This window comes from Capra hircus, chromosome 8 (assembly GCF_001704415.2).
Source record: "Capra hircus breed San Clemente chromosome 8, ASM170441v1, whole genome shotgun sequence".
NCBI classification, from domain to species: Eukaryota; Metazoa; Chordata; class Mammalia; order Artiodactyla; family Bovidae; genus Capra; species Capra hircus.
Genome location: NC_030815.1, coordinates 43,406,630 through 43,429,479, shown reverse-complemented (window position 1 = coordinate 43,429,479; position 22,850 = coordinate 43,406,630). Strand labels below are relative to the sequence as shown.

At 47.7% G+C, this 22,850-nt stretch overlaps 1 protein-coding gene across 1 annotated transcript; it reads left to right on the top strand.

Annotated features, from left to right (window-relative positions):
* On the top strand, positions 4,584-18,864 carry DMRT3 (doublesex and mab-3 related transcription factor 3). The gene is made up of 2 exons (XM_018052823.1): positions 4,584-5,061; positions 17,164-18,864. The coding sequence occupies exons 1-2, from the start codon at positions 4,611-4,613 to the stop codon at positions 18,129-18,131; spliced, it is 1,419 nt and encodes a 472-aa protein (XP_017908312.1). The 5' UTR covers positions 4,584-4,610; the 3' UTR covers positions 18,132-18,864.

The window sequence follows — 22,850 nt, the reverse complement described above, 5'->3', positions numbered from 1 at the left end:
ACTGTTTAATATCGTGCCGCTCGAGTGGAGAAGGGACTTAAACGCTGAAGTCCTCACCTCTCTCCGCATCACCCCGCAGAGCTTTATTCTGGGACTGCCGAGGAGTCGACAGAGAGTTCTGGAAAGGGGACTTGTCCTAGGGCATTGCACTAGAGCCCCGAAAGCAAATGCTCCGGGGAAAAGAAACTCTTGTTTCTTTAAGTTTTCTCTAACTTACTTAAAGTTATTTTCCCGACCCTTTTCGGTTTTTGGAGTCGCAGAGAAAAGATTGTCCTAAAACTGCTCTCGTTTTGTCTCGGAGGGTACATGCTTTCCTTTTCCTTTGGCACAGAAAGCAGGCTGCCGAGGCGACCCTCTTCTAAAACGGTCTAGGGATCTGACCACCGCCCCGGGTCCCCACACGCCCTCCTGCTGCCGGCGGGTTGGGTGCGACTCGACCCAGGAGCCCCGGGTGCCCTAGGGCCCCGCGGCCCTGGCCAGGGGGAGCGCTCGGCGGATGTCGCCGCGCCTCAGATGCAGTGCGGGAGCGACACCCCTACACTCGCCTTAGATGGTAGGGGCAGGCGCGACCTTGGCCTGAGCGGTTGCTGGTTTCCAGAGTTCTAGAAAACGAAGGACCAGGCAGCCGCGTCTGTACGGGGCTGGTGGGGTTGCAAGCCGTTTTAGGTCCCGTTTGCTCCGAAAAGCTTCCGCCGCCGAAATCCTCAGGCAGCCTGATGCCAAACTGGTGTGGGATGAGACTCCAGGATTTTCCTTCTACTTAGCCGCGTTCCCCGCCGGTCAGGCGCCATTTCAATCACTCGTTGGTCGCATGGTCTCTGTCCTCTGTCTTGCGCCTCAGAGGGTGACTTCGGGGATCCATGGGGTGTATAGGAGGCTCTCCCAAATGTGGCAGACCGGGGCATCATTGTCATCTCAAGAAATCGATTGCTGGTTTCCCCTCTAGAAACAAATGCCTCACTGGACATTTGTTCCCCCCTTTCAATGTGAAGCTGACCAATGAGTGATGCTGAGAGGCATGGACAGGGTGAGAATTGAAGAATTCTTGAGTGGAGAGAGGGGGTTCGTTGTCCTGCTTTAAAGGGGCTTTCTAAAAAATAAAAACATAAAAAGGCTTTCTACATGCCCCAGTCTTCAGTGTCACCGTGGTCGAGGTTTAAACAGCAGTATAAGAACCTTGACCTTCCCCTCCATGAGAATCCAGCAAAGCAGAAAATTTCTTGATGTATTTATACATCCGGGACAATATGAAACTGTCCTTTTGATTAAGTGTTGCTTGCGGTGAGGGGCAGCTTCCAATCAGGACATCTTCAGTTTCTGAGCACGAGCACTGCGTTCTTAACTTTTAGATATACACACACATCGTGAGATTGTGTGCGCGCCAAGATAAAGAGAACCACATATGCACACTTGTCTTACAGCCTTTGACCCTTTAATACCTATCACAGCTTTACCCGGTTAATTGTGGTTTGAACACATGCGCGCGCGTACACACACACACACACACAACTTTACCCAGTTATTGTGGTTTGAACACGTGTGCGCGCGCACCCACACCCACCCACCCAGAGCAGGACTGAGTGGATCCAGTCTAGCGAGGTTACACTTGTAACCCCCACTGCTCCCTTTCCAATTTCTTTGATGATTTTTCCCATACGTATATAAGCCGCCGGGACTTAGTTCTGCTAAGCGGCAGGCCTCTCCTCCTAAATGTGATTCGGACCATATGCTTTCTACATTCATCCCCGCTCCGGCTTTTCTTCTCCACACTAACTACTAACACGTTATAGTCACCTTGAAATTTCCTCTGCTATTTTCCAATTAAAAGCTTAATAGCCCTGGAAACGGAGTTCATGTGGTGAAGTTTACCATAGCCCCTTGTTCTGAAAGGCTTTCTGCTGGGATCCCATTATGTGCTTGAATAAACCCTTTCTGCAAACAGAAATGGGACTCGGGGTTGTCAGGTGTTGGGTTACAATAGACTTTGAGGCAGGGGACATTTTACCAACATAAATACAAACCTGTCCCTATAGGGAGATGTTGTCAAATACTGGGATATGGAAAACATTCCCATCAAATATGAGAAAAGGATTATTGCGCTATATCAAATGAGTATTTAGGTCTCAGCCCCTATGTGCACTGGAGTGAAACGGGGCCCTGGGGACCAAATAATGCAAGACTGTTTGAGTGGCAAAGGGATAGGGTGACTAGGTGACTGAGGGAGAGTGGGTCGCCTTGTAGTGGAAATGTCGCCCAAACCTGGTGCTGAGCTCTGCTGCTTTCCTTTAAAAAAAAAAAAGATTACTCTCAGGTTTCTTATACTCCTGGTTTTGCTAACCATTTGAAGGAAATATGGGAGAAATCTGGCTTTGAAAAGTTTGTGGCCTCTGTATTTCCAAGAGATTTAGAGATTTCAGTGTCCCAGATTCAGTGTCATTCTAGGCCTTCTATGTGTTTCTCACTGTGAACTTCCCACTTCCAAGCCTCTGGGCCACCGCGCTGCGGGTGACCCAGGCCTCCAGTCACTAGAATTTTTGGAAGTTCCTCCCAGTTGTAGTGCCTTAAGGCTTGTTTTCCTCGCGAAGTTTGGGAGGAGAGATTGATGACGTGGTGGGGGTTAGGAGTAAGACTAAGGGGTCTGTGCCCTAAGAAGTTTTGGAGGCAAGCCTCCTAAGGTTAGCAGTCTCTTGCTGGGGGTTCCTTTCTGTGCCCCACGAGGGCCGCAGGTCTGAAATGGGGAAGGTGGGGGGCAGCCAAGGGCCTCAAGGGAAACATACACAGTCAGGTTCACTTTTTAACCTACTCTCCTCCCGGAATCGCCCTTTTAGGCGGAGGGTTGGCTGCTGGAACGCCTGGTGGTACTTGAATTCACAGCACACACACGGACGTTTTCGGGTTGTTTGTTTGCTTCCAAAGCAGTGCAGAATAAAGCTGAGAGGCGCCGACCGGTTGACCATTGCAGCCGACTGGTCTACGCTCCGGATTCGCATTGGATTCGTCCAGACCGCCAAGAGATGAATTCAGGGTGCTCTCTGAAGCCTGCCTTCTGAAGACGGCTCCGGGACTGCCATCGCGCCTCTTCGCACTGAGCCGTTGTGCTACCCTGCGCCGCAGTAACCACTGCTTTTCTTGTTTTCTCCCATTAGGGGAGCATCTCTGTGCGTTTGCGGAGGTATTCTGCTTTAGGCCAAACCCAAGTATCACTTTAAACAAAGTTTTACAGTCATCTGTGCAAAGGCCCTCTCCCACCCAAAGACACTGGTGTGGGGGTGGGGTGGCCCCGTCCCTTATTCATAACTAGATTGCTGAGTCCGTGGGCATTTGAATGGGGTGATGCGAGACCTCCGTTTGATTTCTCAAAGACCGTTGGGCAGGGTTCAGATCATATGCGGTAACTTGGGGGGCGCTAGCGTGGCCCCTCCATTCGCTCTCTGAAAGTTTAGACCCAGTGCTTAAACACAAACTCCAAAAGAGCACTTGCCGGCTTTTCAGAACAGAGACTTTATTTTTTGTTACGACGTGGAGGTGTAGAAAGGTAAACTCTGCGCCACAGAGGGAGGACTATTTTCCCCTTTGAAACAGCCTGCAAAACGGGTCGTCGTCCTTGGACCAGCAGGTTTTCAAAAGCATTTTCTTCTGCAGCGGCAAAAAGAAAAAAAAAACACGTTGCAAAAAGAAATCAAGAAAGCCCCCATTTCTCGAACCAGTTCAAATGCCCTACCCCCAACTTCTCCAGCCAGTGGCCGCAGGGCCTGGCTCCCCGCAACTTAAAACCTCTTCTCGCGCCGGGACCTTAGTGTATCCGCAGCGCTCAGATAGGTTCCGGATCTCCCCGAGCCGTGTTTCTGTGGCCAAGTGTGGGAATGAAAGCCGCCCTGGGCCCGGTGCCGCCAAATCGGGCCTGGAGGGAGGCGGGAAGAGAGTTGAAGGGGAACTGCCACCCGCCTCGCCCAGAGGCACCCTCACTCTCATCCGCGCTGGTCCTCCCTTCCCCGCCCCGCGGGCGCTGCCGCGTCCCGAGTGCTGCAGTCCCTCCCTTGCAAGCAGGGGAGGCGCAGGGAGCGTGGAGGAGGGGGCCGTGAGCGCCCCCGTGAGAGTGGCCCGGCGGCAGGTAGCAGGGAGAGTGAAGCGCAGGGTCTCGAGAGGCGCGGGAAGAAGGAAGGAGGCGTGGAGTGGAGTGGGGTGGAGAGTGCCAGGAGACCGGGACCCCGAAGGTGGGGGTGGCGGGGGAGGGAGGCGGGGGGAGGGCGGCAGAGGACGTGCCGGCCGGTCTGCGCGCGGGAGCTGCGGACGAGCCGCTTCAGACCTTAACCAGAGCTCTCGCCGGCTCCCGGCAGCCGCCGCCGCGCCTTGGCCGCGGAGGACGTGCCGGCCAAAGGAGCGGCGGGCGGAGACTCGGCCGACTCGGGAGTAGGGAAGCGCCCGTCGGGAGCCGTAAAGACGGCCGCGGCCCCTCCAGCCACTCCGAAGCGCTCGAGGCCTCCTGGGCTGCGGGGCCGAGGACTACGCCGCCCGGAGGCCGCTTTGGAGAGGGCCTCTCAGCCCCGCCGTCCAGCGGCCCCGTACCGGCTCCCGCCGCCAGCTTGCCAGCTCTGTCGGGAGCCCGGGGCATGAACGGCTACGGCTCCCCCTACCTGTACATGGGCGGCCCGGTGTCGCAGCCGCCGCGGGCGCCCCTGCAGCGCACGCCCAAGTGCGCGCGCTGCCGCAACCACGGCGTGCTGTCCTGGCTCAAGGGCCACAAGCGCTACTGCCGCTTCAAAGACTGCACCTGCGAGAAGTGCATCCTCATCATCGAGCGGCAGCGGGTCATGGCGGCGCAGGTGGCGCTGCGCAGGCAGCAGGCCAACGAGAGCCTCGAGAGCCTCATCCCCGACTCGCTGCGCGCCCTGCCGGGACCCCCGCCGCCGGGAGACGCCGCCGCCGCCCCGCAGCCGCCGCCGACCTCGCAGCCGTCGCAGCAGCCGTCGCGCCCAGCCGCCGAGTTGGCTGCGGCCGCCGCGCTGCGCTGGGCCGCCGAGCCCCCGCCCGGGGCGCTGCAGGCGCCGCTCGCCAAGCCAGGTAAGGGCCGCGGCGGGGCCGGGCCGGGCTGGCGCCCGGGCGGAAACCCTTGGAAGCAGCTCTGGAGGCTTTGGCCGGCAGGCCCGAAGGCGAGTGTGGCGGGAGTGGGCTGGGCGCGACCTTACCCCCCAACTCCAGCCAAGCCGGTCCTTACTCCCTCGGCGGAAGCGGCGTTCAGTCTGGACCCGGCGAGGTAGGAGGTGGAACCCAGGTGCCCTCGGGAAAGGCGCCTCGGGCTCGCCAAGAGCCTACTCTAAGTTTAAGGGGACGGGTAGATAAAGAGGTCGAAACAGGACCAGATTAAAATCTGCGGGCGCACACACTCCAGGCTTTCCGATTGTAGGCTTGAGAGGCCTCTCATCTGGAGATTGGGACGGGAGGGCAGAGAAGGAGCCCAGGCCCACGGTTTGGCCTACTCTGGGCGATTTTCTCGGCACCCGGCAATTGGAGCGAACCTGAAGCCTTTCTAGTCTGCTGTGGTCTCCAGCCTTGTGCAGTTTGTTGAAGGAAGCCTTGTTTAGAAGCAAGAGTAGAAAGGGACCAGAAAGACTCCCAAAACTGTTAGCAGGGACTCAATGTGGTGCACCCAGAGCCAACCAACTCCTTTTGCAGGAGTTCAGGTCCTGTAATACCATTTCGCAGGCAGTCCTCTGCAGTCTGCCGTTTTAAAGAAAGACAAAACCTGACCTACAGTGAGGAAGGCCACGCCTGGAGAGCCTTTTCCCCAGTTCTCCGTGGGCCTGGGCCTCCTGCGGCCCTCTCCTCTCCTCCTCCCCCTCCGCTGTGTTCTAGAGAGCAGGGGTCTGCCCTGAGTCCTGGAGCTGCGCAGATCCCCCTACCTACCTTTTATCCAGTTCCCTCCTTCAGGCCACCAAAACCTTGCACACCTCACTGGAGCCTTTCCTCCTGGATACTTACTAGCTTGTGACTGTCCTGCCCAACCCAAGTGCTCCTTTGGTTTTTAACCCCTTGGAATTCAGTGGACAGGTGTTTGGTGTTTCCCTTTCACTGGGGGCAGATGTGCAAAGGAAAGCAAACCCTATCTTCTCAGGGAGAGGGTTGAGAGGTATGCTGGGACTCAGAGGTGGAAGGCACTCGAAGGACCAAAGCCCTCCTGTGGGTGGAACTAATGGTAGAGCTTCCGCCTACCCCTAACTGCCTCCCCTCCAAAATGCAATACTTCTGGTTTCTGGAGAGAGGCTTTCTGGAGCACTGGATTGCTGGGTGGAGCTGGGGACATGCCATTTCTTGGGGATAAGCTGGTAGGCCGCCTGGCAGGCTCAGTTCTGCTGCCCTGTTCCTCAGTTATGCTCTGCAGACCCAACCTCTGAGAACATCTTATGTGAAGAGCAGAGCTGGGTGTTTAAAGACAGAAGTGAGTTTGCTGAACGTGGCTTTTGTGACTGTTTAATCCAGGGTAGGATGGATATAAGCCTTTCCCTGAGTATGTCCACTCACTTCCTGGTGACTCTCTCTTGTCAGTGTGATCTCTTCATGTTTTACAGAGGAGTCAGAGGAGAGGGGAAAGAACCTTTTTCTCTTTTAAATTAGGGCAGGTAACTAGGACAGTTTTGTCTCAGTTCTCAAAGTTGATCTATGCCGGTGAATTTTCTGAACCTTCCCATTTCTACTTCCTCTGTCTCCATTTCCCCCAACACTCGGGCAGCATTTGTGATAGTGCAGGCAGCACCCCCATAATAGTGCATTGGGTTCTGGGGTCCCTGTCCAAGAGGGGTTTGGTTCCCTTCACATCCTGTGCTCTTCACACCTGTTCTCTGGGATAGCCAAAGTTCACCGTTTCAAAAGCATGGAGACCAAAAACAGCCCTGAGAGGTGGGGAGTGAGGGCAGCCAGAAAGGCGGAGCAGCAGCAGCAACGGCTGGAGAAAGATACAAGCTTGGGGTGAGGAAGAGAGGGAGACTGATTGCAACCAGACACACCAAGCCTGGTGTGCTCTCTTTCACCGGGAACCAAGATAGCCTCAGCCTTTCAAATTGAAAACCAGTCATTGCAAAGGAGAATAGGATTTGACACAAGAAGAGGTCAGAGTGATGGCTTTGGGGGACTAAGCTGTCAGGGACCAGCAGCTCAGTTTACAGCTAGTCCTGCTGTGTACCTTGCACATCTTATTTATGTAACTTTTGTTTTCTTCTTTCAGTTGGTTCGATCCCATAATTCCATTTAACACCAACAAAAACGTCAGTCACCAATCTGATGACGATGAGAGAGGGCAGGAAAGGACTAGATAGTTGTTTTCCACTAGGAAGGCAGGCACACAAGCGGATCAGCTCTATGCAGTGCTTTATACGGAGAAAGCCCATTTGGGATTTAAGTTAGAGAGAACTGCTTGGATGGGACTGCTGGTTGCTGTACATATTTTTTTGCAGGTGTTCGTAGGATTTATTTGTATGTAACGTACCATGCATATTGAGAAGCCTGTTAGGTATGGTCCTGGGCAAGTAGCTCACTACTTAGGGAAGTTAGCTCACTTCTTAGCTCACTACTTAAGCACTATTTGAATTGTAGGTCCACATGTACAGTAAGTTCACAGACCACTGGTGGGTGGTGGTGGTTTAGTCGCTAAGTCCTGTCTGACTCTTGTGATCCCATGGATTGTAGGCTGCCAGGCTCCTCTGTCCATGGAATTTTCCAGGCAGGAATACTGGAGTGGGTTGCCATTTCCTTCTCCAGGGGATCTTCTCGACCCAGGGATCTGACCCATGTTTCCTGCACTGCAGGCGGATTCTTTACTGCTGAGCTACCAGGGAAGTCCTCACAGACCATTAGGAATCTGAATATCTGCTGGTGATATACAGAGATTTGTTTCTGTGGGATTATGGAGATTTTTTTCAAGTACATAGCTGTGGAGACATTGGCTTTTTTTATTGGCTACAAATGCAGGTGCAGAAACACACACACGGTATCTTTCCCCCTCTCCAGAGATCCTTAAGAAAAGCACGTGCTCTGGAGAAGGGAATGTTTGTTGGGCAACTGCTGGAGAAAAAACACCTTGTGCAATGAGCAACATTAATACCAAAACTCTGCTTTATAGCTGGAAGAAATTTATTTCCCAAATTATGCTTCAGATTCTTTAAAGGAACAGGAATTATATTATCTAATGGTGTATCATGTTTAACATCCTTTTAAAAGTGGCAGTGGTTTTAAGGAGAAATGTCATATTCTCAGATTATTACTTTTAGCAGTGGATTAGAGCATTTTTTTTTTCTTTTTTGAGAGTACATCTCCCCTGCTGCTTGAGTATCATCTATGACTGGCCTGGAATTAGTAGGTTTTGATGGAACCTCAAATTCTAGTCTCAGCTTCTTTAAATCTACCCTGTCAATCCGTTCCTCTCCCATTCCCTCTTCATCCTTCTCACTCCCCTCCTCCTTCCTGTCATGAAAATATCTAGAGAAGCTTGAACATCTTTCAGCTCTTAGTGTATCTGAGTCAGCAGCTTCAGCCAGCCAAGCCTGCCTTTCTGGACTGGGCTTCAGAGCTCAGGAAAGTTAAGGGTCATGACCAAGGTGGGAAGCTAAAGTTACATTCCTGTGTGTGGCTCCCTCCCCCCACATTTTCCTCTGCTTCCTGAAGAGAGTGCTGGGTCTCCTTGGGCTGAGAGCGGACAGGTCTGTGGCTATAGACTCTCGCTAGGTTTCCATCTGCCATCAAAAGAAATGTGTGAGCAAGTTTTAACATTTCTTGAAGGCAAAGAAATCGAAAGCATCATATTTGATTAGGAATAAGAGCAGGATTAAGAAACGTAGGATCTTCTTTCCTATTTATTTCTCCTGAAAATAAGTGAATCAAGAGACCTGTAGGGAGGGAAGTTGGGAGATTTCGGAAAACTGCCTTTATTTCATTTTACCTCCTGGCCAGCACTTCCTCACATCTTGAAGCTTACTCTGGGCTTTTCAGTTCCAGCTTGATTAGGTCCTGTCTTGTCAGCTTCCTAATTTTAAATTTTACTTTTAATTAAAAAAAAGAGAGAGACACACACACCTGCACCGATCCTGAGTTGTGGGCAGAGCGCTAGTTCAGGCCAGGGTGGGAAATGCTCCACGGCCAGGGACTTGAAGCACAGGAAAAATGGTAGGAGAGCTCAAAGTCTTCCCTGAAGCGCACCTAAGAATTTAAGACAGGGGCTGGTTACTTCAGACGTTTTGATTTGGGGCCAGGGGTTTAGTTTTAAGTAAAACCCAACCAAACCAAAAGGAAGACGCGAGGCTGATTGGTCCCTTCAAGCCTGACCCGTGGCCGGCTCAGGGGCAGCTCTCAGCTCCGGTCCCTTCCCTCCCGCGTCCCGCCAGTGGCCGCCTTGGCTCCCCTGCCGGCCCTAACGCTGAGCTCCGCAAGTGCGGGTGACTGGTCGGGGACCCCGGGGCTGGAGCTGGGACAGTCGCTAGACCCATAGAGGCCATGCAGCCGCGTTTTGCGGTGGCAGCCGAGTGCCTGTGGCTCCCCTGCGGCTGCCTGCCCTGGACCGCTTCCCCTCGGACCTTGTCGCTGTCCGGTGGCACCGCAGCCGAGGCTGCCTCCTTCCCCAGCTCCTTCTGCTGTGAGCAGTGGGCGCTCAGCCCCACCAGCAGGGCTCGACCAGCGCCCGCTTGGCCCTCCCCGTTCAGCTTCGCCTCGCCTCTCTTCTCTCCCGTTACCCTCTCCTTCCTTGCCGCCTCCCTGCTTCGGCAGAGTGCCAGATTTAGCAAAAAGCCTACAAATAAACATACACAAAAATAGGATGTCAAATACTGCACAGGGCAGACTTCTAAAACATTCTTTGTTGTTTTTCCTAAGTGCAGATTCCACTGGGCATCCTGCAGACAATTTTATCTGGCAGCTCCAGCCTGGGAGGCGGACCAAGCCCCATTGCCCTGGGCGCCCCTCGGGGTGGGCGTAGCTCTGGCTAGTCTCCAGGCCCCTTTCTCCCGGGGGAGCCTAAACTGCCCCCAGAGGTTCAGAGAGGCGCTGGTGTCCATCTTGTGGGTCAGAGCACCGGGAGTAGGGAACCCCGGGGGCGTTTTCCACATCTCAGAACCAGAGTTTCCCTGCCACCCAGGACAGAACCTCCCTCCCGACACAGCACACCCCTCTGGGTTATAAATCTGGCAGATAGTCCTGTTCTCGACTTACACAACCAACTTTTCTTTTCCCTGATGGATGAACTCCCGAGTTTAAAAGATTACAGTAATCACAAGAGGACAGTGTAAATCGAATCTGATAGCAATAACTTTCGGGGAAGGTCAGGCTCAAGTGAAATGTTACCAAGCAACAGGCATTTTGTTTGCAAAATACAATCAAAGAGCATTGATGAGAAATTCTTCACTGCAGCCAGTCAGCACTTTCAGCTAACAGCTTTACAGAGGGAAAGGGAGTAAGTCTTCATAAATCAACGCGCCTGGAGGACTCTGAGCCCCTTTCTGGGAAATGTTGCACAGAGTCCAGTGAAAACCTACCTGCCTGCCTGCCTCCCCTTTCTCTTCCTTTTCTCCTTTGGTTGGTTTTTGAACCTGTTGCAGCCCCTCAGCCATTAGTCACTCAGGTCCTAGACCCCCATGTCTTGTGTCATATGGCTCTGATGGCAGGTTGGGCCTTGCATTGGGGTTTGCATGGCCTCTCCTGGCAGAGGTTGGGGCCCGAGTAGTGGAACGCTGGCCATTGCAGGCCCATCACCTTGGGATCCTGTCACATAGTGTCCAAGATTCCCATGTGGCTTTAGGGAGTCACCCTCTTGTTTGAGCCCTGCAAATCACTGTCCTCTGAAGAAACTGAGGGGAAACTAAACCATAACTAGGCAGGCTTTATTTTTAATTTTTTATATCTTACTATACAGTTAAACAACTATAAGTAAATCAGCACAATCAACTGCTGAATAACGATATTATGGAAAACTTAACATTCAGATCATTGGTTTTCTAACAAATCTCTAATCTCTTTTGATGCCAGTGACTAGGCAGACATAAATTTTTCGAAGCTGAGATGAGTGTTCTGCCCCACCACCCCGTAATTATTACTTGTTCAGTATATGTTCCACTCATAGCCATTATATGACTGTTTACAACAACATTCCCTCCCATGAATACAGTCTGCCCAGCTGCTGGCCTTTGGGTTACCTGCTGTGTTTCAATGTAAATATGACTCATTGCATAGGTAACTTGGAAATTTTGCAAAATGTTCATTAGTAAACACTAAGCCTCTTAGGGGTCACAGGTAAATGCTTTGATCATCTCTGTGTAATCTTACCTAGCACAGTGGAAGGGCACATGGTAAAAGATTTAAAACTTGTTAAATAGACAACTGAATAAGTAGCTAGCTGCATTTTTATAAGTACCACACGTACTTGTATATTTATAGATAATTTCCCTCCTGCTTCTTGAAAAATATTCCTTCCAGAGTCAATAAAGAGGTCAGAAATAAGTTTTTGCAGGATTTACAAAGTCCACAGTTTCAAACCATCCTTCCTTAAGTCCAGCCCTTTCTATATGAATGTCTGCCAAAGTATTGGTCCCTAGGAATCTTCTTGATTTCTTCATATGTTATTAAGTCAGTGTTGTCATTGATTTTAAAAGCATGACTATTTACTTTTCATAGGTTTTCCCCCCACCTCAGGAAGAAAAAGAAAGATTTTAGACTGACATTCATCCCCTGCTGTATGTATGCTAGGCTTTTTATCCATTGGGTTTTTTACGGTTCAGCGCTTCTAGTGCAAGATAAAGGTAACACAAAATGTGAAAAGCATGTCTCTTGTTTGACTTCTGATTGGGCGGTGGTCTTTTTTGAAAGCCCCATCCAGCCAGGACTTCTTCCCTGCCATTGTTGTGAGATTTGTGTGCTTTGAAAACAAGCCATCAGTAAACAGTTATTTAGAGGTGTGTTCCTCAAAGCTCAAGTGAACACATGAGGACGTCACAATCCCATGTTTCAAAATGCGTGACATGATTTCAAACAGAAAAAAATTAAATCCAGTGACTTTCCCACTGGCAAACAACACTCCCTATGCCAGTGTTTTTTTTGTTTTTTATTCTGGATGGATGCTGTATTTTGTTTCTGTAGATATCATTGGATAGAATGGATTAAAACCCCCTACATCTCAGTGAGGAGGGTTTTTCATTTTTCTGTGTCTTGAGCACAGTGTCTGTTTTGTATATGTGGCAGACTTTCTCAAAATCTCTGAAATAACTACTTGGGATTTTTTTTGAAGTTGCATTTTCATATGAAAAAAATCCACTAAAGAAAGTTAAAATTTGCAAACTGTAATTTTAGATTGGAAGTCATTTTTGTGTGAGTGTTCATTTTCTGTCCTTAAAGTCTTGTAACTTCTTATGGCACAGATATAGTTTTGAAGTTGGTAGCACTGTTTTCCAGAGAAAAAATTTCCGTCTTAATTGAGTATCTACTTTCAAAAAACATCTTTACCCTTGTGAAGAGTTTATTTCAGGGATAGCTGTGAGTGTTTCTACATTATGAAAAATACAAAATTGAAGTGTGAACATCTAGAAGATTTTTGAATTTCTAGATGTTTAGCTTTAGAAATAGCAAATTATATCACTTTCAATAACTGGTTTGCAGTAGCAGATGAGTGATTTCTACTTTTGGTCTAGCAGTTTTTGGTGCCTGTGTATTAGGAGTAAAAATACTATCAATTGAAATATATTCTTACTCTTTAATGTTCTAGGAATTAGGGTGTCAGTTTCAAGAAGAAAGAGGTTAAAACATTTGAAGAGCATTTTGTTTTTCATTTTGCTACTTGGCAGTTTCACATTTCTATATCTCGAAAAGTCTTTGTATTTTAAACCGACAGGAGCATTTTATAAAGTTCATTTAGGAAAAAAAAATCTAGAGATATAAAGAAACACCTGTTATTAAATTACACTTTATCACTGGGCCCAAGATTCAGCCTCTATAATTACTTGTGAAAGTCTGTATTTATGACAGAATAATTTACAGTACTTGTAGTTTAGGTATAACAATACAACCAACACTTGACACCATGCACTTGCAGGGATCATATATTCTGCCCTGTAGGCATTATTGCTGGGTAAGGAGTTATTCTTGGTATAAGGTGAGAGGCTAGTCTTCTCTTGCCCAGTTTTGAAACCCCAGCATCCCTGGACGTTGGCTGGGATTCTGTTTACCCAGCACCCCTAAGCAGGACTTCGCGTGGCGCTCAGGTGTGTGGACGGCATAGGTGTGTCCCACTCAGGGCTTCCTTCAACAGCGTCTAACTACAGCGTCTATCTTCCCACTGGATATGGTGTAAACTGGGCTGAACTTGGTTGGTTGGAATGTTCTGAATTTGTATGTTTGATTCCTGTGACATCACGTTAAATTTTCTCACTTTTTGGCCATAGCCGGCACACCCCTCGGAGAGGTTGATCAGCCCAGAAATCTGCAGAGAGAGAGTGGACAAATCAGTACAATCCAACATCACTCTCTGAGAAGTGACCCCAAGTGCTTGCTGCACTGGGGATGTCACAATGGCAGGTACACAAGGTGGTACAAGAGAATGCAGAAGAGGCTTTATGCCGCCCAGCGGCTCATGACTGGTGGGCAAGCTGCCGACTGTGGCCTACTCTGCAGATATAATCCTGCCATCCAATATCCAGTTGTGTGAAACAGTACATCCTTTACTGTCTTGAAAAAACTACTACATTTTCTTAATGGTGGATATGGCAGATTAACCAGAACTTTATTCCTTAGCGCTCCTTTGGCTAAACTTGCCCTTTGAATCACTTCTTCTGTAGTCTGAAGCATTCTGTGGAAGAATGAACTTGGTGATAGACCTAGAGACATTTTTCCCAAATGTCTTCAGTGTCTGCAGCTGATCCAGGGTGGGGGAAAAGTTACCTTTTAAAATGGGAAGTTAGGTTCACACACTGCTTTTGAAAGTCTGCTTTTGAAAATATCAAAATATCAAAATTAGAACTTAAAAAAAAATTTGTTGTTACCCTTTCTTTCCTAGAAGAGCCAGCTGTTTCTTGCTTTAAAACAACGTCGCCATCCCTTATATTGCTGTGACGCTGTGTATCATACTTCTTTCACTTTTTCATTGTAGTAAAATACACATAAGTTTTACTATTTTAACCCATTTTAGGGATACAATATAGTGACATTAAGCACATTCATAATGTTGTGCAGCCCTTACCACTTTCCATTTTCAGAGCTTTTTATCATCCCTAACTGAAACTCAATACCTATTAGACAATACATCTCCGTTACTCCCTCCCCCAGTCCCTGACAACACTCTTTTCCTTTCTGTCGCCATAAGTTTGCCTGTTCTAGGTATGTTATATGAACGGTATCATAGAATGGTTTTCTTTTTGTGTCTGCCTTATTTTACTTAGCATATATTCATGGTTCATCTACATTGTAGCATATGTGAGAATTTCATTCGTTTTTGAGGCTGAATAATATTTGATTGTATGTATAGACCACATTTTGTTTATCCGTTCATCCATCATTGATGGATGCTGGGTTTTTTCCAACCTTTGTCTCTTGAGGATAATGCTTCTGTGAACATTTGTGTTCCGTGTATGCATATTTGCCACTTAGCAATTTTTCCCTGGCTGTGTTTGCTTTCTCCCTGCACACGCATCTCATCTCCCCAACTTGGTAATAAATTCCGCAAGTTAGGGGCCAGTCTTATATCTGCTGATGTTTTCTGCCCTCGATGTCTTGCAGGGTACAGTGATAAAAGTACTTGATGCTGATAATAATAGATTGCTGTTGCTAAGTTGCTTCAGTCGTGTCCGACTCTGTGCAACCCCATAGACGGCAGCCCATCAGGCTCCCCAGTCCCCGGGATTCTCCAGGCAAGAACACTGGAGTGGGTTGCTATTTCCTTCTCCAGTGCATGAAAGTGAAAAGTGAAAGTGAAGTCACTCAGTCGTGTCTACTCTTCACGATCCCATGGACTGCAGCCTACCAGGCTCCTCCATCCATGGGATTTTCCAGGCAAGAGTATTGGAGTGGGGTGCCATTGCCTTCTCCGTAATAATAGATAGTGGAAGTTAAATAAGAAAACTCTTTAGAGAAGCACAGTGTTTAAAGCCTTACTTTATGTCCATATTTCCCCCGGGAGAGTATTTGACTTGTTTTCCTAAGCTCCAGTGAGCAGAGGCCAAGATCCAGTTGTGCATTGAGTTCAGTGCTGAGTTAACATACTGTCATTGTCTTCTCATTGTCAAGTGTTTAATGATAGAGTAATGCCAACAGGTAGGTGTAGGGTCATGAGTCAGGAGACTTTAGACAGGTCTACCTGCTTGCAATATGAACCTGTGGAAGCTTTTCTGTTGCTGTTTTTCTCATTGGGATCAAGAACAACTACCACATTAACCCAGGACATGAAAATTGGGTCACCAATCCTAGGATGCTGCTGAAGAGGATATGTCATATTTCTCTTGCGAAAAGGTCTCTTGTACATATCCCGGAATTGTTACAGAAAATGGCTTCATGCATGTTGGCTGAAGATGGTCCCCACACTGATAGCTGATATTTTGTATTGGAAAAAGAAGCAGCTTAAATGCAGATTTCGGATAGGTATGAATTTGTATCAGATTTACAGCCAAAAGTTTCACTGATACAGTTTAAGGATATTTTTTGGAAGTATTTATTTATGCTTAGAACATATTTATTGGTTTGTAAAGAATCAAAGTTTTGTCTTTCAATTATAATTAAAGTACATCCCATATTAGAAAAAAGCTCACAAATGGGTCTTTGTTTAAGGCTTGTAAAATAAACAACAACAAATAGGAGGAGATGGATTTTAGATGCTGCTTTGATGAAATTTCACCAGCTGGCTCTCTACACATCATCAGGTGTGCCCAGGGAGGAGGCGACAATGAGGCTATTCAGGCAGGGGCAGTGGAAAACACAGGCCAACCGGTTGTTTACAACCTGACAACTGGGTCATTAATAATTTCCATCTTCAGATCAGTTACGTTGGCTCTGAGTAGACACAGCCAGTACATGTTTTAAGAAAGATAAAAATCCGCTTGTATGTAACTTGTTAATAAAGAATATGCTCCTTTATTATAAAGGTCTCTTAGAACCTACTTCTGCAACCAAACCAGTCTTTCTTTCTTCTTCCTTCCTTTCTGCCTCTTTAGAACAGTGATACTAGCCCTCGTCAGGGGGTGAGTGATGTGTTAGACCAAAGTGTTAGATTTACTACTGGTTTACTGGTTTACTTCACAGTAAAGCTCTGCTTTATTTGGGAAGCTTTGTTTCTCTCTTTCTCTTTTAAAAATATAGTTCAGGAAGATATCTTGAAGTCCATCCTATATGCTTCTTACACCCCAGGTCCTGGACTTACGGACACACTGTTTTCTTTGGTGGGTGTTCCTCCAGTTTCATAAGCCTTCTCCAGGCACCTCTTTCTCCCTCTCTGCAGCCTGTCCCACACCCAGGTTTCACAGCTGGTGTTGCTTGCCCTCTGGTGCGGGTTATAGGCAACCAAGTCTTCTGGGATCTCGAGTGGCCTTTTAAGAGAGGTTTCCACGTATGGAGGCTTCTTTTACTCTGGCAATCATATTGACTTGTTATTCTACATGGTATCCTGATGAAACATACTGATGACTAGTTCACATATAACACAGAATCTGGGTTAGGGAAAATGGTTTTAAAATATTAAACTTTCCCTTGGGTGTATGGGTCGTGCACCAGCTGTTGCAGCTGTTGATGTCCTTTGGTGGCACCAGACCCCTCATTTGGAGAAGAGGAGCTAGAAAACAAGCCCAAGCTCATTTCTCTGTTTGTCCCTGGATGGTGTTTATCCCCAGTCTGATCTGCATTTAGACTGTTACTGCTAGATAGCCACGTCATTTGTGGTTGTGGCTCTTTCTGCACCGTTTTGTGTTGAAGGCAAGCTTTCCTGAACAGCCCATTCTGAGAAATCACTCTGATGTCTAGATCCTTACTTACAGGGTTTGTTCGTTTTTTGCCATTTGCTAATGACATAGTTTGGATAATTTTCTGGCTTGCAGTATGTTATAACCCACAGAGAAGCAGTTCCCCTTGCAAAAAGGGCAGGTAGGGCCCTCTCCTGAGCACATGTGTTCTTTGCACACCAGGAGAGGATTCAACCAGCTGTTCTCTGCTTTTCAGATTTGACAGAAGAACGACTTGGGGATGGCAGCACCGCTGACAATGCTGAGACTTTCAGCGACAAAGACACGGACCAGAGGAGCTCCCCAGACGTGGCCAAAAGTAAGGGCTGCTTCACACCTGAGAGCCCCGAGATCGTGTCAGTGGACGAAGCAGGATTCGCGGTCCAGAAGAACGGGGCCAGCTCCGAGAGCCGGCCCGACAGTCCCAAGTACCCCGGGGAGCAGAGCCACCTCCTGATCGAGGGCCCCTCGGGGACCGTGTCTCTGCCCTTCAGCTTGAAAGCCAACAGACCGCCCCTAGAAGTGTTGAAAAAGATATTCCCCCACCAAAAGCCCGCGGTGCTGGAGTTGATCCTCAAGGGCTGTGGGGGTGACCTGGTGAGCGCTGTGGAGGTCCTGCTCTCCAGCCGCTCGTCCTCCTCGGCTGCCGACCGGACTTCTGCTGGGGAGCCTGAGGGCCTGGTGCTGCCCTCCAACGGGCACCTCTTCGAGCACACCTTGAGCTCCTACCCCCTCTCCTCATCGAAGTGGTCTGTGGGGTCGGCCTTCAGAGTCCCCGACACGCTGAGGTTTTCTGCCGACTCCACCAACATGGTCCCCAACCCCCTGGCCGTGCCCCTTCAGCACCCGTTTCCCCAGCCACCCCGGTACCCTCTGATGCTGAGGAATACTCTGGCGAGAAACCAGTCGAGCCCCTTTCTGCCCAACGATGTCACCCTGTGGAACACCATGACGCTGCAGCAGCAGTACCAGCTGCGGTCCCAGTACGTCAGCCCTTTCCCCACCAACTCCACCAGTGTCTTCAGAAGCTCGCCCGTCCTCCCCGCCCGCACCCCCGAAGACCCTCGGATCGCTATCCCCGACGACGGGTGTCCCATGGTGTCAAAGCAGTCCATTTACACCGAGGATGACTATGACGAGAGGTCTGACTCCTCAGACTCCCGAATACTCAACTCGTCATCTTAAGGCGCCACCCGATGGGGGTGACCAGGTGACATTTTCTGCGCATTTGAACCCTGAGCCCCTCCCCTTGTGGAGAGGCCACATCCTGTGTATACCTTCTCCTGCCATATGACAAAGTGACCCTGCTTGATTCTAGACCTTAGCAATAAAAAACATAACTTATTTAATTTCTTGCACTTCACTGGAAAATGCCAAATAGCTCTGCTCTGTGGCTTTAGTGCTGAATGTTGGTTGTCAAAGAGAGTCTGATGCTAAGAATGGTCTGGGGAAAGCCTGGGCCCATGGAAGATGTCTTTGGGAAGGTAAAGCCAAAGGTTGGCCCCACCCCTAGACTCAACCTGGAATCTTCAGTAATGTAGTGTACTTGAATGCAATTCTGTAAAAGAGGATTTCCTCATGATAATGAAACCTAAAGAAGTGGTTTGGTTGCAAATGGACTATAAACAGGGGCCTCATATTCCTATGCTAAAAATCCTTCTTGCATTTTAAAGAGAGACTGCACTTAATAGAGTGAACTACTCACATGCTTATTTAAGCTTGGACAGTTTTCAGAGACAGACTCCATTAAGAATTATTCTTTTCACATGGCTGAATCAAAACATGTGTAATGTCAATGTAAACCCAATCACAGCTGTGAACTGCATGAAATATATTGTGAAATGAACACAAGATTAAGCTTTGTCAGGTTAATGTAGCATGCTAAGGACTCTAGAAAAAAAATAAACTAAGGAGATGATCTTGGTTTATGTCATTTCTGCCTATGGAAAGAGGATCTCTAAAAATAGAAACTTAATAAAAAAGCTACTTACTAGTGCATGGATCAAGGTTTCAGTTAAACGTGATGCTGCTTGAGAAATATGAATGGCAAAGCTTTGAGGCTGCATTCAGAAAGACAGAATTGGTTGTTCAAGAAGAGAATTAATTCAATTCCTCCATCTGTTCTTTTCTTCAACAGATACTTACTGAGTGCCTACCCTGTGTAAGAGGATGCTCTTTGTATGTTATTGTCCAAGTTATCTGCCCATGAGTCCAAGATAGCAGGGATTATATAATGGAGAATCTCATTAAAAACAAAGTAAAAAATGAAACAATCAACAGTGTGGAAAGTAAGCAAAGTGCTTAGCATGGTCCCTGACATAGAGAAAGTACTCAATAAAAGAGAGCAGTTACTCCTATTAGGTCAGGTTATACTCCTGTTTGCAGCCAGGACTGTAGAAGTGAATTCCCTCATTCTCACCAGAGAAGATGCATCCCGGTTTGGCAGATAACCACAACAAAACGCTGGAAACCAGGACTTTCCCCCTTCATTTAGAAAGCATTTGGGTGGTGCTGTACTTGGTCAGATACTTTTATAAGTGAGTTATTATACAGTAATATACAGTGGTGCCCACGCCAGCCACTTCTTAACTGTTTCCTTTCTTCAGAGTGCTGGAGAGGAAAGGTGACGGTCCAGGTTAGACAATAAACTTGTGAATGTTGAAGGGAAAGAAAATAAAAAAATAAACAAAAGCCTCTACATGACAAGGGTGCAGAGAGAGAGAGAGCTCCCTGCACAAGAATAAGTCTTGAAGGGATCTTCAGTCTTGGAGGGAGAAGGGCAAATCCTCTTGGCCTGAGGTGTTTCCTCAATGAGGAACAGGATCTAATGTCACCTGCCCATGATCCTTGCATGGGTCCCAGGAGAAAAAAAGATGCTTAAAACAAAATCTCGTTTTTCTTTCTGTTGGGCACATTGGGAATGAGAAATCATTGAGAAAAACTCCTTATATTAGTTGGACTAATATGTATTTAATTGACATGATTTCGTACCAGGGTGTTTCGAAGTAAGTGTGATTTATTGTTAGGGTTATATTTATTTTTTTTATTTGAAGGATTATTGCCTTATAATATTATGTTGGTTTAGGCTGTACACAACACCAGTCAGTTTTTTTTTTTTGTGTGTGTGTGTATGTATATTCCCTTGTTGAGCCTCCCTCCTCCCTTCCCATCCCACCCCTCTAGGTTAAGGTTATATTGAAATATTAGTATTTACATAAATGAAGGAAGTGAGGGATAGAATAATATAACCCCTGATTCTAAAAACACGTGTCCAGGACATTTTATATGGTAGTGATGGGCTAATGTCTGAGCCTACCTAACACAGTTGGATTTTCAGAGGTATCTTCATCTCACAAGTTTACCTACATTTATTTAATGAGTAAGTGATCACAAATCCCATATGAGGTGATAGAACTATAAAATCTGTCACATCTTTAGGTTGAGTGACCTGGGTTGACAAAACTTGGCTTAAGATACCATATCCTGACAGTTTGATTTTGCCCACAGATTATCAGAGTCCTTGCCTGCTTTTTCCAATGGCCAGCAATATGGAATTAACTATAAGGCAGCTCATTCCTGGGCTACCGCAGGTACGTTTGATCCTCAGCATAATCTTCTGAAGCAAGAAATAACTCACTTTGGTGCGGTAAGTGTAGTCAGGGGTCAGAGGGGAAAGCGATGGTAAAGACCCTGGTGCCCTGCTTCCCGTGTTCAGCTTTGCTTCTCCGGCAGCTCCGACAGCTAAGGCCCCTCTGGTAAAAGTGGCAAAACCTTCTAGGTTCCAGCTCTGAGGCCATCCTGCCATGATGGCCTGTAGAGTCTAGGAAATGAACACTCTTCTGCTCATGCTGCTGCTGCTGAGTCGCTGTAGTCGTGTCCGACTCTGTGTGACCCCGTCCCTGGGATTCTCCAGGTGAGAACACTGGAGTGGGGTGCCATCTCCTTCTCCAATGCATGAAAGTGAAAAGTGAAAGCTCAGTCGTGCCTGACTGTTACCGACCCTATGGACTGCAGCCCAACAGTCTCCTCCGTCCATGGGATTTTCCAGGCAAGAGTGCTGGAGTGGGGTGCTTCTGCTTATGGGCACTCAGTTAATCCTTCACAGGAGAATCAACATCTGGATGAAAAGTGAAAAACGGCATCATTCAACTCCTAGTTAAATCCCATCATCACACAGATAAAATATCTGGGTACTTGGCTGTACACTTGTGGTTGAATCAGGCCAGGCTTTTAGAGAGTTAACTCATGTTAACCACAGTGCTTCTCCTGCTAATGAGGACCTGCTGGTCTTAGGGTTAATGCTTTGTTCATCTGTGATGTGAGGGTGGGTGAGTTGTCATGGTGTCCCGCGTAGTTGGTCTCAGAGTGTGGTCTAGGCACCCGGTGCTTGATTTCTAGTTTAGCTTGCTGGGCTCCACTTGTTGAGTTCACAACCCCTGTAGCCTGAGCTCCTGCCTTTTTACCATCCTCTCCAGGTAATTCTTAAACTCACTGGGATTTGAGAACCACCTCACTCTGCATCACATCCTTGGGTTCCTTTCTTAGACCTATGTCAAGTAATAGCAGAAGAGCTAAGGGATGTGAACTCTGATGGTGGGGCTTTTGAAACCCCCCTTCCACTCCTCCCTACTTTCCTATGCAAGAGTAAACTTCACTGTGTATGCACGCGGTCTTCTTTAGCTCATACCCTAGAGATAGTTCCAGTTAACTTCAGGGTCAGTGTTAATGATTAGATTGAGTGCACCTTTGGGATTAGAAATGCCTGTTTCTGGAAATGTCCATTAGTAAAGGACCTGATATTAGCATAAACATGCTACCCTTTCCCCTAAGGGGAGTTTTGCCAATTTTAAGTTGTTCCATGATTCCTGGCTTAATAGTGACACCTAGAAACAGGTTTTGCCCTGGAGCTTCAAGTTCTAATAAATATTCATAAACCGTCCCCAGCTTTTTTGAGGTATAATGGACATGTAGCATCATTTAAGTTGTACAGTGTGATGATTTGACATATGTATCTGTTGCAAAATGATTACCATGATAAGATCAGTGAACACATCTGTCACTTAATTACTTCTTTGTGGTGAGAATATTTAAAATCTGTTCCCTTAGCAACCTTCAAGTATATAATACAGTATTGTTTACTGTAATTACCATGCCGTACATCAGATCCCCAGGATGTGCTCATCTTATAGTTGGAAGTTTGTACACTTAGATCAACATCCCCTGTTTCCCTCACCCCTCAGCCCCTGGCAACCGCAAGCTTACTCTTATTTCTGTGTGTGTGTGTGTGTGTGCGCGCGCGCGCGCGCTCAGTCTCTTAGTCGTATCTGACACCTCATCCCCGTGGACTGTAGCCCACCACACTCCTCTGTCCATGGAATTTTCTGGGCAAGAATACTGGAGTGGGGTGCCACTTGCTACTCCAGGGGATCTTCCCAACTCGGCAATCAAACCCTAGTCTCCTGCATTGGCAGGCGAGTTCTTTATCACTAGTGCGACCTGGGGAGCCCCCTGTTTGTATAAGTGGCTTTGTTTAGATTCCATGTACAAGTAAGGTCATATAGTAGTTGTCTGTTTGTGACTGGCTTATTTCACTTAGGATGTAACATTTTCTTTATCAATTCATCCGTGGATGGAGACAGGTTGTTTCCATATCTTGTGAATAATACTGCTGGGTACATAGAGTGCAGATTATCTCTGAGACAGTGTTTTCATTGCCTTCAGATAGAGTCCCAGAAGTGGAATTTGTTGGAGAAGACTCTTGAGAGTCCCTTGGACTGCAAGGAGATCCAACTAGTCCATCTTAAAGGAGATATGTCCTGGGTGTTCATTGAAAGGAGTGATGTTGAAGCTGAAACTCCAATACTTGGGCCATCTGATGCAAAGAGCTGACTCATTTGAAAAGAT

What these genes read in the sequence shown, in the direction of transcription:
- DMRT3 (XM_018052823.1), top strand. Translation starts at nt 4,611, where the DNA reads ATGAACGGCTACGGCTCCCCCTACCTGTACATGGGCGGCCCGGTGTCG. An exon ending in GGCGCCGCTCGCCAAGCCAG is followed by an intron (nt 5,062 to 17,163) that starts GTAAGGGCCGCG and finishes TCTGCTTTTCAG; the next exon opens with ATTTGACAGAAGAACGACTT.